This window comes from Neodiprion virginianus, chromosome 2 (assembly GCF_021901495.1).
Source record: "Neodiprion virginianus isolate iyNeoVirg1 chromosome 2, iyNeoVirg1.1, whole genome shotgun sequence".
Lineage (NCBI taxonomy): Eukaryota > Metazoa > Arthropoda > Insecta > Hymenoptera > Diprionidae > Neodiprion > Neodiprion virginianus.
The window spans coordinates 19678206-19693203 of record NC_060878.1 but is presented as its reverse complement, the minus strand read 5'-3'; the positions used below and the strand labels follow the sequence as shown (position 1 = coordinate 19693203).

General features: G+C 44.7%; 1 protein-coding gene across 1 annotated transcript; it reads right to left on the bottom strand.

The window, feature by feature from the left end:
- On the bottom strand, nt 1-14187 carry LOC124299128 (mucin-2-like). The gene is made up of 2 exons (XM_046752098.1): nt 14156-14187; nt 1-2216 (listed from the first exon to the last, which is right to left on the bottom strand). The coding sequence occupies exon 2, from the start codon at nt 2205-2207 to the stop codon at nt 1038-1040; it is 1170 nt and encodes a 389-aa protein (XP_046608054.1). The 5' UTR covers nt 2208-2216; nt 14156-14187; the 3' UTR covers nt 1-1037.
- Nucleotides 14188-14998: the final 811 nt, after the last annotated feature.

The following is a 14998-nucleotide window of genomic DNA, read 5'->3' as shown; positions in this document are numbered from 1 at the left end:
GTCGTGTGACGGGGAGTGTGAGGTCGAAAGGGTTGGTGTTGCGAGGGGAGGAGCAGATCGGCTGTAGGATGCAGGCTAACCTGGTGTCGTCAACGTGTGTGTGTGTGTATCGAGGTGTGGTGGAGTGTAGTTGGGCCTCTCCGGTTCCCTCTCCTGGAGTCGTCGGCGTGCGTGTAGCGGGGTTGTGTCGGTGTGTGTGTATTTGTGCTTCACTCTCTTTCTTTCTCTCTCTCTCTCTCTCTCTCTCTTTCGCTCGTATCCTTGGCGTCGACGGTGTTGCTGCGTTTACGGCCGTGATCGTACTGCTTCTCGCGCTCGGCTCTGCCGAGCGTCGGGGGGCTTCGGTGATGTTCGGGTCTTTCCCGACGGGACAGGGCTCACCCGTTCGGCTCTTCCCCGCGGGTTTGGGGTTTGTTGTGACTTGCACTCTAGGTGCAACGTCACAACTCCCCCCTCCCCACGCGGGGCGAGGCCTATAGGGTGAGCCGGTTTCGGTGACGGATTTTGTGGTCCTTTCGTCTGTGTATTCTCCTTTTGTTATTTTTGTTGTCTTTGTGTTGTCTGCTCCGATCTGTCGGGGTTAAGGGATGGAGGTTGGGTTGTATTTGCGGGGTGTGTGTTTGGTGTGGGTTGTGGGTCGTCTTATATCTACTTATTCTACTTAGTCTCTTTTTTTCTTATATAAACTTATTCTATTCTTATATTATTTTGTACTTGAATTTTTGGTTTTGGTACGGTGGCTCTCGTCGGTGTGGGTCTTGGTGAGTTTTTGCGTTGTTCTTTGTACCTCGTGGCTCGTGGTTTCTTCTCCCTTCTCTTCTCTCTTTTTGGGTTGTGTTCTGTTTCTTTGGCCTCCGTCTGTCGTTGTTCGTCCGTCGGTTTGGTGTTGTTAGTGTATTTGGTGTTTTCTGTTTTGTCCTTTTTTTTTTTTTTTTTTTTTTTTTTTTTTTTTTTTTTTTTTTTTTTTTTGTATCGTATTGCGTCCCGTGTTGTGTGTGCGTCGTTGTTCGTCCGTCCGTTTGGTGTTGTCAGTTTGTCTAGTGTTTCCTGTTTTGTTCTTTTTTCTGTTTCCGTATTGATTTTCGTTTTTTGTATCGTTTTGAGTCCCGTGTGGTGTGTGTGGCTGGTTGGGGTGTTTGTGTATGTTCGACTGTGTCCGTGAGTGAGGTGGTGTCGGTGTTACTGTCTGTGTCGTTGTCCGTCGTTTGTGTTTGTAGTGTGCCTGTGTGTGTGGTTTCGATGTGTATGACTGTCTCTGCGGTGGAGGTGGTGGAATCTGTGTCGCTGTCGGTGTCTGGTGTGTTGTGGGGTTGTGTTTTGTGTGGTGCTGTTTGATGTGTGGTGTGTGGTTGGTGTGTTGAGGTGCTGGCTTCTGTTTCGTCAGTGTCTGTGCGTTCGTGTGCGCGTCTAGTCAAGTATCTTTCTTTATGTGCTCGTAATTCGTCGTGTAGGGTGCTTGCTGGTACTAAACTTGCGATTATGGCTATTATCTCGGGGGGTGGTCCTGTGTATTGTTTGCATGTTTGTTTTGTCTGTGTCGATTCTGTGTGTCTGTCCATGTTAGCGAATGTCTGTAAGATCCTGTCCTCTGTCTTCTGTGGTGGTCTCGCGAATCTGGTGTGTGTCCATTGGGGGGTCGGTGTGGGGGGTGGTGTGTACCGTGGTGTTGGTGTGGGTGTGGGGCGTGTGGTTGTATGGGGTGTTTGTTTCTTGGTGGGTGGGTGTGTAGTCGTGTGTGTGGCCGTGGTTCGTGTGGTGTGGATAACTGTTGGTGGGTGTGTGATAGTTTGTGGTGGGTGTGGTGTGTCTGTGTTAGTTTGTGTGCATGTTTGTATGTGTTCTGTGTATTTGGTGCCCCGGACCAGCCCGTTGCACTTCGGGCATTGCCTTGGTCCGGAGGGTGTAATTGTGTGTGTGGTCATCGTTGTGTGTGTTTGTGAGTGTCTCTGTGCGGTTGTGGGTGCAATGGTTGTTGTGTGTGTTACTGTCGTGGCGGTCTTTGTTACCTGTGTGTGTGTAGTGGGTGTCGGTAGTAGAGTTCGTCGGGTCTCTGTCTGGTGTGTGCCGTCGCGTCCGTATCTGTGTGAGTGTGGGGCCTGTCCTGGTGTTTGTAGTAGTGGTGTTCTCTCTGTGTTTGTTGTTATTGTCGTCGGTCTCGTCAGTCGTAGTGTCATTAGGGCCGGTATTCTTGGTTGTTTATTTTCCATGTTGTGTTTCTGTGGAGTGAATACACATGTTAGTTTATTTTCGGGGTGTGTTATTTGATTATGTATATAATTTTAGGTCTTCTATATGACATTTTCCTATATTTCTACCGCTCTCTGTTGTTAATTCGTATATTGTGGGTGAGATTTTTCTAGTGATTATGTATGGGCCTATGAATTTTTTATTTAACTTAGCTGTCGTTCGTTCTGGTCCGGATGAGAGTGTGTGATTCTTTTTTAGTACCCTGTCTCCTTCCTTGAATTGAATGTCTCGTCTTCGTAGGTTGTAGTAGTGTGCTTGTTTTTCGTTTGCTTCTATCAAGTGCCTCTGTACTTCGTCTCTAAGTATTTGTAGTCGTCTTAAGTGGTCTGTCCATCTGTCTGTGTCTTGTAATTCTACTTCGTCGTGGTTCTCTAACTGATTTCTTAGACATTGTGTGGGATTTAATTCCCTTCCTAGGTTTAAAAAGGCTGGTGTGTGTTTAGTTGATGTGTGTGTACATGTATTGATTGCAAATTGTAAGTCTTGTAAGTGTATGTCCCATTCTGTGTGGTCGTTGTTTACGTAGGCTTGGATCATTGTTTTAGCGGTTCTGTTGACTCGCTCTACGGGGTTGGCTTGTGCGTGGTATGGGGGGATTGTTGCGTGTCTTATGTTGAATTTTTGTGTCAGTTCACGTATGAGTTTGTTTATGTATGGTGTGCCGTTGTCTGTCAGTAGTATGCGTGGTGTACCCCATCGTGATATTACGTGTGAGTGGAATGTCTGTTCTACTGTTTTGGCGTTTGCTTTGCGTGTGGGTATGATTTCCACCCATTTAGTGTATAGGTCTTCGAACACTATGATGTATTGGTTTCCCTTTTTTGATCGTGGGAGTGGGCCCATGATGTCGGAAGCTACTACTGTCCATGGTTCTTCAATAATTCTCATGCCCATTAGTCCTGCTGGTCGCGCTTGTATTGTTTTTGTTCTTTGGCATGTGTCACATTTTTTTATGTAGTTTACTGTGTCTCTGTACATCCCTGGCCAATAATATGTTTTTGCTACTCGTTGGTATGTTTTTTCGATCCCTAAGTGTCCTGCTTGTGTTACGTCGTGGTTTTCGTGTAGTATGTGTGTTATTTTGTCTTTGGGTATGACTAGTTTCCATGGGTTTGTGTCTGGTAGGAGGTTTGAGTGTAGGGGGTTCGGGCGGTGGAAGTATAGTTGATTGTTTCTGATTCGCCACGACTCGTTTTTCTCTGGGCGTGTTTGTACTTGTGTTTTTTTGTATGTGTACCACTTGTCTGTCGTGTCTACTATTGTGTGTATGTGTTCTTCGTCTTCGTGTCGTCTTGAAAGTGCGTCTGGCACGTCGTGCATTGTACCTTTTCTGTGTGTAATGTCAAAGTCGTATTCTAATAGTTCTAGTGCCCATCGTGCAAGTCGGCCTGTGGGGTTTTTTAATTGTCTAAGCCACTTCAGTGCGTGGTGATCTGTAATGACTTTAAAATGGTAACCTTCGACGTAGGGTCTGAATTTTTTGATGGACCAGAGTACCGCCAAACACTCTCTCTCAGTTGTTGAGTATTTGCGTTCTGCCTCGCTTAGCGCACGGCTAGCGTAGGCTATGACATGCTCTTCGTCATCGAGAGATTGTGTTAGTACGGCACCTATCCCTGTTCCGCTAGCGTCTGTTTGTAGTGTGAATGTTTGTGTGTAGTCTGGGCATGCGAGTGTGGGTGGTGATGTGAGTGCGTGTTTGATTGTGTTCATTGCGTTTTCTTGTTCTTCCCCCCAGTGCCATTTCTGGTCTTTTTTCAGTAGTCGTGTTAGTGGTTCTGTAATGTGTGCGAAGTTGGGTATGAAGCGTCTGTACCATGATGCCATGCCAATTAGTCTCCGTAATTGTTTTATTGTTTTTGGGCTTGGGTAGTTTTCTATGGGTTGTGTTTTGTCGGGGTCTATGTGTAGTCCGTGTCTGTCTACTATGTATCCGAGATATTTTACTTGTGCGCATCCGAACTCGCACTTCTCTGGGTTTATTGTCAGTCCTGCGTCTGTAATTCTTTTTAGTATTTGCTCTAGTCTTTGTAAGTGTTCGTCGAATGTTTGTGTTACTATTATGATGTCGTCTAGGTATGCGAATGCATATGGTTCGCATTCTGGGCCTATGAGTCTGTCTAGTAGTCTTTGGAATGTCGCTGGTGCGCCTGTCAGTCCGTATGGCATTCTTTTAAATTGAAATAAGCCCATTCCCGGGACTGTAAAGGCTGTTATGTGTTTGCTGTCTTTGTCGAGTGGTATTTGGAAGTATGCTTGGCTTAAGTCGATTTTTGATATGTACTGTGCTGTCCGTAGTTTGTCTAATATTGCTGTCATGTATGGTAGTGGGTATGCGTCTTTTTTTGATACTGAGTTAACCTTCCTAAAGTCTAGACAGAAGCGATATGTGTTATTTGGTTTTCTTATCATGACAATTGGGCTCGACCATTCGCTTTCTGATGGTTCTATCACGTCTTCTCTCAGCATTTTGTGTATTTCTGTGTGGATGGCTTCTCTAATTTTTGGTGATACCATATAGTATCTTTGTTTTATGGGTGCGTGTCCTTGTGTGTCTATTTTGTGTTTAATTAGGTGTGTTAGCCCGAGTTGGCCTGGTAGTGTTGAGATTTTCTGCTGTATTGTCGTCTGTAGTTGTGTGTGTTGTGATTGTGTGAGTTCTTGTATTCCTGCGCATATCTGTGGTTCGGTTTCTTTGTCGGTTTGTGTGTCGTCTGTTGTTTGTGCGTTTGTGGGTATGATTTTTTGATTTGTGATTTGTGTGTTCTGTGGGTTGTCTTTTTGGGGGGTGTTTTCCGGTGGTGTCTTTGTGTTGGGTAGTGTTGGTGTTAGTGGTTTTTGTTTTATGGTTGTTTTTTTTTTTTGTGTTTTCATGTCTTTCTGTTGTTTTCGGCTTTGTTTGTTGTTTCGTTGCTTCTAATTTTTCTGCTGCTTTTGCTTGTTTTGTGTGTGTTTGTGTTGATTGGTGTCGTGATTCTCGTGTTTGATGTATTTGTGTGTATTCTTTGAGTGGTGTTGGTAGTTCTTGTGGTCTAGTTTGCATGTGGTAGTGTGTCTGTGGGTCGTCTATCAGTGACCATGTGTTTTTTCCATAATTTATTAATATTCCAAATCTTATTAAGTCGCTGTTACCAATGATACATTGCGAGCCTAAGTTTGATATTAATCCGAACTTAATTTCTTTTGTTATGTTGCCGAGGCGTATTGGGAGTGTTACTGCTCCTTCTATCGTCACCTGTGTTCCGTTTCCCATTGTGGCTGTTCTGTCGGGTGTGTTGTTTATTTGTGTGTCTGTGTTGTGTAGTATTTGTATTACTTCTGCGCCTAGGTATGAGTGTGTTGCGCCTGTGTCTATTAGTGCGTTAAATTCGTGACCGTGTATTTCGATTCTGATGTGGAATCTACTTTCCGTTATGTTGTTGTCTGTCGTAGGTGCTACTGTTTCGGGTGTGTTTGTGTTGTTTGTGGGGTTGCCCTCCACCCTTGCTGGGTCAACCCTTACTCGTTTCCCTGGTTCTGTGTCTGTGTGCATTGCCATCTGAAGTGTCCGGGTTGGTTGCAGTTAAAGCATCTACGTGGTGTTGTGCCTGTGTTTGGGTTCGTTTGTGTTTGTTGCTGAGTGTAGTGTGGTGAGTTATACGTGATTGCGGGGTATCGAGTCTGTTGCGTGTTTTGGTTTGTTTGGTTTCGTCGTATGTTGTATGTGAGTGCCGGTGGTATATTTGGTGTTGGGAGTATTGCTGGGCGGGGTTGTGTTTGTGTGTACTTGTATGGGATGTATTGTGTGTGGTGTGTTTGGTGTGTGTAGGTTTCTCGCGGGTGTGTGTAGTTGTTTAATATTGTTTGTCTCGTGTTTTCCCATTCGATATTTGCTTCCCATTCTTTTGCGGCCATTTCCAGTTGGTCGAAATTCGCGAAATCGTATGGTTTTATGTATGCCTTGTATTCTATTTTCATGTTTCTGTATGCCAGGTCTAATTGTGTTCGTGGGTGGTATGGTGGTTTTAGTTGTGATAGTAGTGTTCTAAATTGTATTAGGAATTGTGTGATTTTTTGTGTTGGTCCTTGTACGTAGTTTCTGATTTTTTGTTCCAGTCTGTCCCTATGTTGTATGTCTTGAAATGCGTGTGTAATATCTCTCTCGAATTCTTCCAGTGTTCGCCATTTGCCTCTATTTAATCTGTACCAGTTTTTTGCGTCACCTTCGAGTATCGGGCTGAGGTTGTTGATTAATTGTGTATCGTGTATTTCATAACCCGTTTGGTAGTCGCGGAGATTTTGTAAAAATTCGTCTATGTCTTCGTTTGTGTCTCCTGAGTATTTTATGTTCCATGTTTGTATTGTTTTCATTGCCATTGCTGGCTGATTCCAGTATGTACTGTTTGGGTTTGATGTGTGGTTTGTGTTTGTGGGGTGTATTGACTGTGTGCTGTATATGTGTGGATCTTCGTATACGTTTCTGTCGCTTGGTGATGCTCCGAGGTCTATTAGGTTTTGTATAAGTCGTGTGTTACGTGTGTTGGTGGCTAAAAATGTGTCTGTTCCTGTGAAGTGTCGGTTCGTTTGATTGGTTGTTACCGTGTTAGTTTGCGTGTGTGTAGGTGTGGGGATTGTATTGTATGTTTGTGTGTGATTTGTTGGTTCTGGGCTTTCTTGGTGTTGAATTTGTGTACTGTGTAAATTGTGTGTATTCTCTATGATAGCTGCATCGATTCTATTTATTGTGTTTGGTGAATTTATCGTGCCTCGTCTATCTATTTCCTGCGGTTGGGTCGGCGTTTGTTGATCTCGTGTCGCGCGCGGCCCGCTCTGTGTCGAGTTGTTTTGGTTGCGTTCGGGTGTGTGTATGTCCATGTGTTCGCGCGCTAGGCCTTGCGGTTCCCTGTGTCCTTGGTCTGCCATTGTGTGTATCGTGTTTGGTAGTGTGTGTGTTCAACTGTCGTTATTTGAATTTTCGTGACTGTGTAGTTTTGTTTCGTGAGTCTATGTGTATTTTGTTAGCGTTTATTCCTGTGTTTTGTCTCTTAATTGTTTGGATTTGGGGTAAAAATGTGGGTAATTTACGTTGGGCGCCAATTTGTGACGGGGGGGGGTGTACAGGTGTTGCGATCGGGGGAATGAGTCGACTTAAACTAGGAAAGGTACAAAAGGGTTGTAGACGTTAGCTGTGGCTGATCACGCCTCAGCCCTTAGCGTTCCTTAATACTAACTTACAGATACGCGCGCGGGGGAGGAGGAGTGTGAGGTGCCGGGGAATGTGAGGTAGGGAGGGTTGATATTGCCAGGGGACGGGGAATGTCGTGTGACGGGGAGTGTGAGGTCGAAAGGGTTGGTGTTGCGAGGGGAGGAGCAGATCGGCTGTAGGATGCAGGCTAACCTGGTGTCGTCAACGTGTGTGTGTGTGTATCGAGGTGTGGTGGAGTGTAGTTGGGCCTCTCCGGTTCCCTCTCCTGGAGTCGTCGGCGTGCGTGTAGCGGGGTTGTGTCGGTGTGTGTGTATTTGTGCTTCACTCTCTTTCTTTCTCTCTCTCTCTCTCTCTCTCTCTTTCGCTCGTATCCTTGGCGTCGACGGTGTTGCTGCGTTTACGGCCGTGATCGTACTGCTTCTCGCGCTCGGCTCTGCCGAGCGTCGGGGGGCTTCGGTGATGTTCGGGTCTTTCCCGACGGGACAGGGCTCACCCGTTCGGCTCTTCCCCGCGGGTTTGGGGTTTGTTGTGACTTGCACTCTAGGTGCAACGTCACAATATTATTATTCCAAAATTCACTTATACCAATTTTTTAACAGTACCACTGATCGGATTATATTCAACAATGCGATCATGCAAGATCACGCAGTAGGCAGAAGTGTGTGGTGGGAACGTAATGCTACAGTCAAATTCCAATCGAATGTCCACAGGTCCAGTTTTCAATGTTTCGTTCTGCTTGGAGCAATCGATGACGATAAGGGGAGCTTGGGTTTTATAAATTCACGCCTCGATAGCAAAGGCTCAGCTTCTTTGTTATAATAGCTCATTTGAAACCGAACATACATATCATAGAGAATGGCGGGGGGTGTGCAGGCTTGGACTTGTTCGCTATAAAAAGTGGTAAAACCCAAAACTGTGTGTACACATACCATCCGGTGAAGAGCGGGCAAGATAAGATTTTTCTCACACCACACACTGTTCGCCACCCGCTTTTCGTTGACCGATTTTTCCCACCACATGGCCCACGCTGCTTAACGACTCATAAAACTCAAAAACTACATTAGGCGGCGGTGGGTTCGTGGAGAGGGGGAGGGGGTGAAAACCTGTTCCAACACGCTTTTAGGCAAGATGCAGCTGCGGAACTGGGTGACTTCAAACTGGCAGATAAACCGCAAAAATTTAGGGATGGTGGGGGCGGGGACTGCGGACCCCAGCCGTCTTTGGCGTCACTTTTTACATGAATTTCATCATCTCTGCAGAGCCGGGAGAGCAATAAAACCCAAAAATTTAGGGATGGCGGGTCGGATAAAGGGTGGGCCCAGTCGTCTCTGACGTCATTTTTCCCTCCGAGATGCGCAGAACGCAGTGCGCACCGCATCTCTGACGTCATTTTACCCTCCGATATGCGCAGAACGCAGTGCGCATCGTTCCCAAATTCTTGCGATCTATCGGCCTATATACATATAAGCTCAACGCATCCGATGCAGACTCGTCAGTCTTACACGATACGAGCAAGTCAAAAAAGTTATACAAAGTTCAGCTTATATCAACGTCAAAGTCATGGCAGTCGAAGCGTATATGGGACTTGCGGAGCAGATGGAGAGGACGTACAATTTGCTGAGAGAGTAACCACCCGGAGAAGAGAATGACGCTGTCATCAATCATTGGATTGATATTGGAATTGCGAATATCCAAGTTCTGCGCGATTATTATATATCAATGGTGTAACGTAAGGGTATAAATGATTACTCACAACACAGCTGGATGATATTTAACGTATGGATTTATTATGTATAAAGATACGGCTATGCTACGAGCATGCCGGAGTACCTATGTGCTTGTCGGAGCCATGCACGCAACTGACTCGCTCTCTGAACGTGAGAGTAGAGGCGCTACGGTATCACACATACATATGCAACTAGGAATGTATATCAATACATTACAATTTCCATGCAACGAGGAACAACCGTTGGTGCGAAAATACGGATCCAACATACGATCACACTCCTGCAATCTTGGGTGACGAAGATCAAGCAGTTGCAGCAGCGCCCAGTGGTGATGGGTGGAAATATCGGTACTCCTGCGGGTGTACAATGGGACGACGTGGATAGCGCTTTTGCCAGCCGAATCAGAACGGGGGTTGTCACAAATCTCCGTCATAAAAATTTGGACGCCTTTCTGGACGATGTGCAGCGCGTCGTCACCGAGAAGTTGGAGCTGATACTGCGCGAGGAGGGAAATGTGAAGGTTAACCTCATATTATCGTGCAAATTTGAAAATGCCAAGCACGAAGAGATCTCCACCGACGTTAAGAGTTTCAACACCTCCAACGTGGCGATTCTCCTCCCATCAAGCGATATAAATGGTTGGTTTATACGTGCACGGGGTGATCTGCAGTCAAAGGTGGAAGATTTCGAGCAACGCGATTCCGGCTGGAGTATGATTGAGATCCTTAACCTCGCTGTAAATATCAATCGCTACCAGCCTCTCGCCGCGGAGGCTTCAACATTCGTCGAGCTGCCCCAAGACATTCAACGGAAGAAGGCTGTGGTGAACGTGAGGAACGAGGACGAAAGATGCCTTCTATGGTCCGTCATAGCAGCCCTCCACCCGGTCAAGATCAACGCCGATAGGACTAGCCGTTATCATCGATATATTTCCGAGTTGGACTGTACAGGTATCAAATTCCCTGCTACTCTACATGATGTGAAAAAGCTTGAGAGATTGAATAATTTGCGCATCAATGTATATGGAATAGAATCTCAAACTTTTTCGCATCATGCAAAATCAACGATATGACTGGTGAGTTTGCACCGAGATTCCACTTTGCTTGGATTAAAGATCTTTCCCGATTGGTGAGCAAACAATTGTCCATTCATGAACACAAAACGTTTTTATGTGACAGATGTTTGTGCCACTTTAGCGCGAAACATGTCTACGGCAATCACCAACAAGATTGTATTACGCTAAATAAAGTACGCATGGAGTTTCCCAAGTGTAAAGATTTAGTATTTTCCAATTTTCAAAACAAAGGCACCGTTCCATTTGTCGTATACGCCGATCTCGAATGTATATTAATCCCTGAACCTGTGGATGAATTTGAAACTCGTAAGACTTGTGAAATTCAAAAGCATATCCCGCACAGTGTAGCGTACTATGTACATTGCGCGTACGATGAGACTTTATCGGAGTTCCACGGTAAACGCGGTGTCGATTGCATAGATTGGTTTATGAAACAGCTTAAAGATTTATCAATTCAAGTAGAGTCACGCATCAAAAACATAATTCCGATGAAGTCTCTTACCCAAGTGCAACGCGATCGTCACATGCGCGCAAAGAATTGTTATATTTGTGAAAAACCGTTTACCCCTGAGGAGTAAAAGTGTTACGATCACTGTCACTTCACGGGTAAATATCGTGGTCCTGCTCATAATCGGTGTAATTTGAATTTCAGAGAGTCGCACACAATTCCAATAGTTTTCCACAATTTGTCCGGTTACGATTCTCATTTTTTAATAAAATCCCTCGCGTCAACTTTTCCCGGTAAAATTACACTGCTACCCATAAATAAGGTAAAATATATATCCTTCACGAAACGCGTCGATGGAACAATGATGCACTTGAGATTCATCGATTCGTTCCGATTTATGGCTAGCAGCATCGATAAATTTTCCACATATTTGACCGATACCGATAAACACATAACACGCAAATTTTATAATAACCCGACTCAGTTCAGTTTGATGACCCGCAAAGGCGTTTTTCCCTATGAATACGTCGTTTGTTGGGGGAAACTCGATGAACCGCGATTACCTGCAAAGAAGCATTTCTACTCGCACCTCTGCGATGCAAATATTTCAGACACCGATTACGAGCACGCGAAAACTGTTTGGAGGGAATTCCATTTATAGTCATTAGGGGGCTACTCAGATTTATATTTAAAGACCGATGTTCTTTTGCTTGCAGATATTTTCGAAAATTTCCGCGCTAGCTGCTTCAAAACATACAATTTAGATCCGTTGCACTACTACACTGCACCGGGGCTTGCTTTTGACGCGATGCTCAAGCATACTAATGTAAATTTGCAACTTTGAGACAACCCTGAAATGGTGTTATTTGTTGAAAGAGTCATTCGAGGGGGCGTAGCGCAATGTTCCAATCGACACGCTCGGGCCAATAATAGATTCATGGGAACAGATTTTGATCCAAACAAAGCGGAATCGTATCTCATGTATTTTGACGTGAATAACCTGTACGGTGCAGCTATGAGCGTGCATTTACCAATCGGTTCGTTCGAGTGGGAGTATCAGCACATCGATATAACGAACCATCCGGACGATTCGCCGATCGGCTACTTTCTGGAGGTAGATTTGGACTACCCTGTGGAACTCCACAAGGATCACAAAGAGTTACCTCTTTGTCCCGAACATTTTACTCCTCCAGGTAGTAAAAATGCCAAACTCGCGACCACCCTTCACCCCAAAACAAAGTATATATTGCACTATAGAAATTTGAAACAGTGTTTGAGTTTAGGATTGAAATTAACGAAAGTGCATAGAATTTTGAAGTTTGCACAATCTCCATGGCTCGAGCCTTACATCACGCTCAATACAGACATGCGTAAGCAATCTAGGAATGAATTTGAGAAAAACTTTGACAAACTCATGAATAACGCTGTGTTCGGCAAGACTATGGAAAATGTGCGAAATCATAAAGATGTTAAATTGGTTGCAAAATGGGAGGGAAAAGGTGGTGCGAGAACGCTTATTGCCCGAGCAAACTTTCACAGCTGCACCATATTTGACACTGATATGGTTATCATTGAAATGAATAGTGTCAAAGTTCACTTCGCCAAACCTATTTACGTCGGCGCATCAATTCTAAATCTGTCAAAAATCTTTCTCTACGATTTCCACTATAATTATATTAAAACCAACTTTTCGAATAAACAGGCTAAATTGATGTATACCGACACAGACAGCCTTATTTATCAATTCAATGTGCCTAATATCTACGATATCATTAAACGTGATGTAGATACAATGTTTGACACCTCTGACTATCCGCCCGACAATGTGTATGGTATTCCCCTTAAAAACAAAAAACAACTAGGGCTAATGAAGGATGAAAATAATGGTAAAATTATGACAGAGTTTGTGGGACTGCGAGCAAAGCTGTACACATTTACTACGATGGGTGAGGATGGGGAAAAATATGACAGTGGCGTAAAAGTGAGTAAGCGTGCCAAGGGTGTAAGAAATTCATCGATAAATAGCATCACGTTTGATGATTATAAGCGCTGTCTGACGGCTTACCGAGAGTTGACTCTTCCACAGTGTTTGATACGCAGCAAAAAACACGAAGTAAGCACGATCGTACAAAAAAAATTGGCTCTGAGTTGGCAGGATGACAAGCGGCAATTGATACCTGGACAGACCGACACCGTACCTTGGGGGTTTGTCCCAGCCCCCCAATAGCTATAGGATAAACTGTAGACATAGAATTGATGAAAATATTTGATGTTTGACGCCTCGAAGGATCCACCATCGGGCGGAAACGTTTCACCATCAATACGATATTTAATGGATTTAAAAATGTGAATTCATATACTTAACAATTATTTATTCATTATTATTATTAATATATCGAGCAATTACTCATATTTATTCGTTTACCACGAGAAAAGTTTTCAGAAAATGAAAAAAGTTTTCAGAAAATGAAGAAAAGTTTCCCAAAAAATAAAATGTGTAATAATCGTATGACAAAATTTCATATTATCATTATTATTATCATTATTATTATCATTATTATTATTATTATTTTCGTAGTACAGAGTATGGCACATGTGCGCACAAAGGAGATAAAATGTGGAAATATTTGTATATTCAAAATCTTTTATTGTAATTCGGAAAATACATACAAATTATGTTACATGTCTGTTTTATTTATCCAACTATTGTGCGAATTATCAAAACCCAACCACTTCACATAGAACAGATTCCCCCGTTTGCGTAACACTTTCTCCACAAGGTAGCCGTCGGGATATTTCACTTTGGTGAGCTCTTCCTCGTAGAAGCCCCCCTCGATGGGATGATCTTGATAATCGGTAAGTTTGTAGGTGGGTGGTTTGGTATTTTTCACCTCACTCACGGTGAATATTTCAGTCGTCCAATTGGGTGTATAGCCTTTTTCAAATACATTCTTGTACTTGCTGATTCGAACTCGATCGCCTACACTGAATTTCCGCGCTCGATCACTTCGTTTGATTTGCCGAGGCTTGTACACGCTACGATACAGCTGTTTTTCATTCTCCGTGCTAACATCCACCGGTTTCATCCGAATCGTGCGATGTTTGGTGTTGTGACGGGTTTTGAGTCCGCACGAATAATATGGGGGGTGGAGAGACAATTAGAGACGGGGCGGATATAATTGGTAAAACTTAGTGTGTGTATTTTTGCACCAGGGGGTCGACTTAACCTAAGAGATACAAAAGGGTTGTAGACTTGAGCGGTGGCTGATCACGCCTCAGCCCTTAGCGTTATTCAATACTAACTTACAGATACGCGCGCGGGGGGGGGGAGGAGTGTGGGAGATGACGGGGAATATGAGGTCGGAAGGGTTGATATGGCGAGGGGAGGGTGGTGTAGTGTGATGGGGAGTGTGTGGTAGACAGGGTTGGTATTGCGAGGGGAGGAGCAGATCGGCGGTAGAATGCAGGCTAACCTGGTGTCGTCGGCGTGTGGGTGGGTGTCTCGAGGTGTGGTGGAGTGTAGCTGGGCGTATCGGTGTGTGTGGGTGTGACTCTCTCTCTTTCGTTCTCTCGGTGTGGTTGAGTGTAGCTGGGTGTATCGGTGTGTGGCTGTGACTCTCTCTCTTTCTTTCTCGTTCGCTCTTAGGCTGGGCTGCTCAGGTGTTGCCGCTATTACTTCCGTGCTCGTACTGACTCTGGCGCTCGGCTCTGCCGAGCGTCGGGGGGCTTCGGTGATGTTCGGGTCTTTCCCGACGGGACAGGGCTCACCCGTTCGGCTCTTCCCCGCGGGTTTGGGGTTTGTTATGACTTGCACTCTAGGTGCAACGTCACAACTCCCCCCTCCCCACGCGGGGCGAGGCCTATAGGGTGAGCCGGTTTCGGTGACGGATTTTGTGGTCCTTTCGTCTATGTATTCTCCTTTTGTTATTTTTGTTGTTTCTGTGTTGTCTGCTCCGATCTGTCGGGGTTAAGGGATGGAGGTTGGGTTGTATTTGCGGGGTGTGTGTTTGGTGTGGGTTGTGGGTCGTCTTATATCTACTTATTCTACTTGGTCTCGTGTGTCTTAATCAAAATCATGTTTTTTTCTCTTATATAAACTTATTCTATTCTTATATTATTTTGTACTTGAATTTTTGGTTTTGGTTCGGAGGCTCTCGTCGGTGTGGGTCTTGGTGAGTTTTTGCGTTGTTCTTTGTACCTCGTGGCTCGTGGTTTCTTCTCCCTTCTCTTCTCTCTTTTTGGGTTGTGTTCTGTTTCTTTGGCCTCCGTCTGTCGTTGTTCGTCCGTCGGTTTGGTGTTGTTAGTGTATTTGGTGT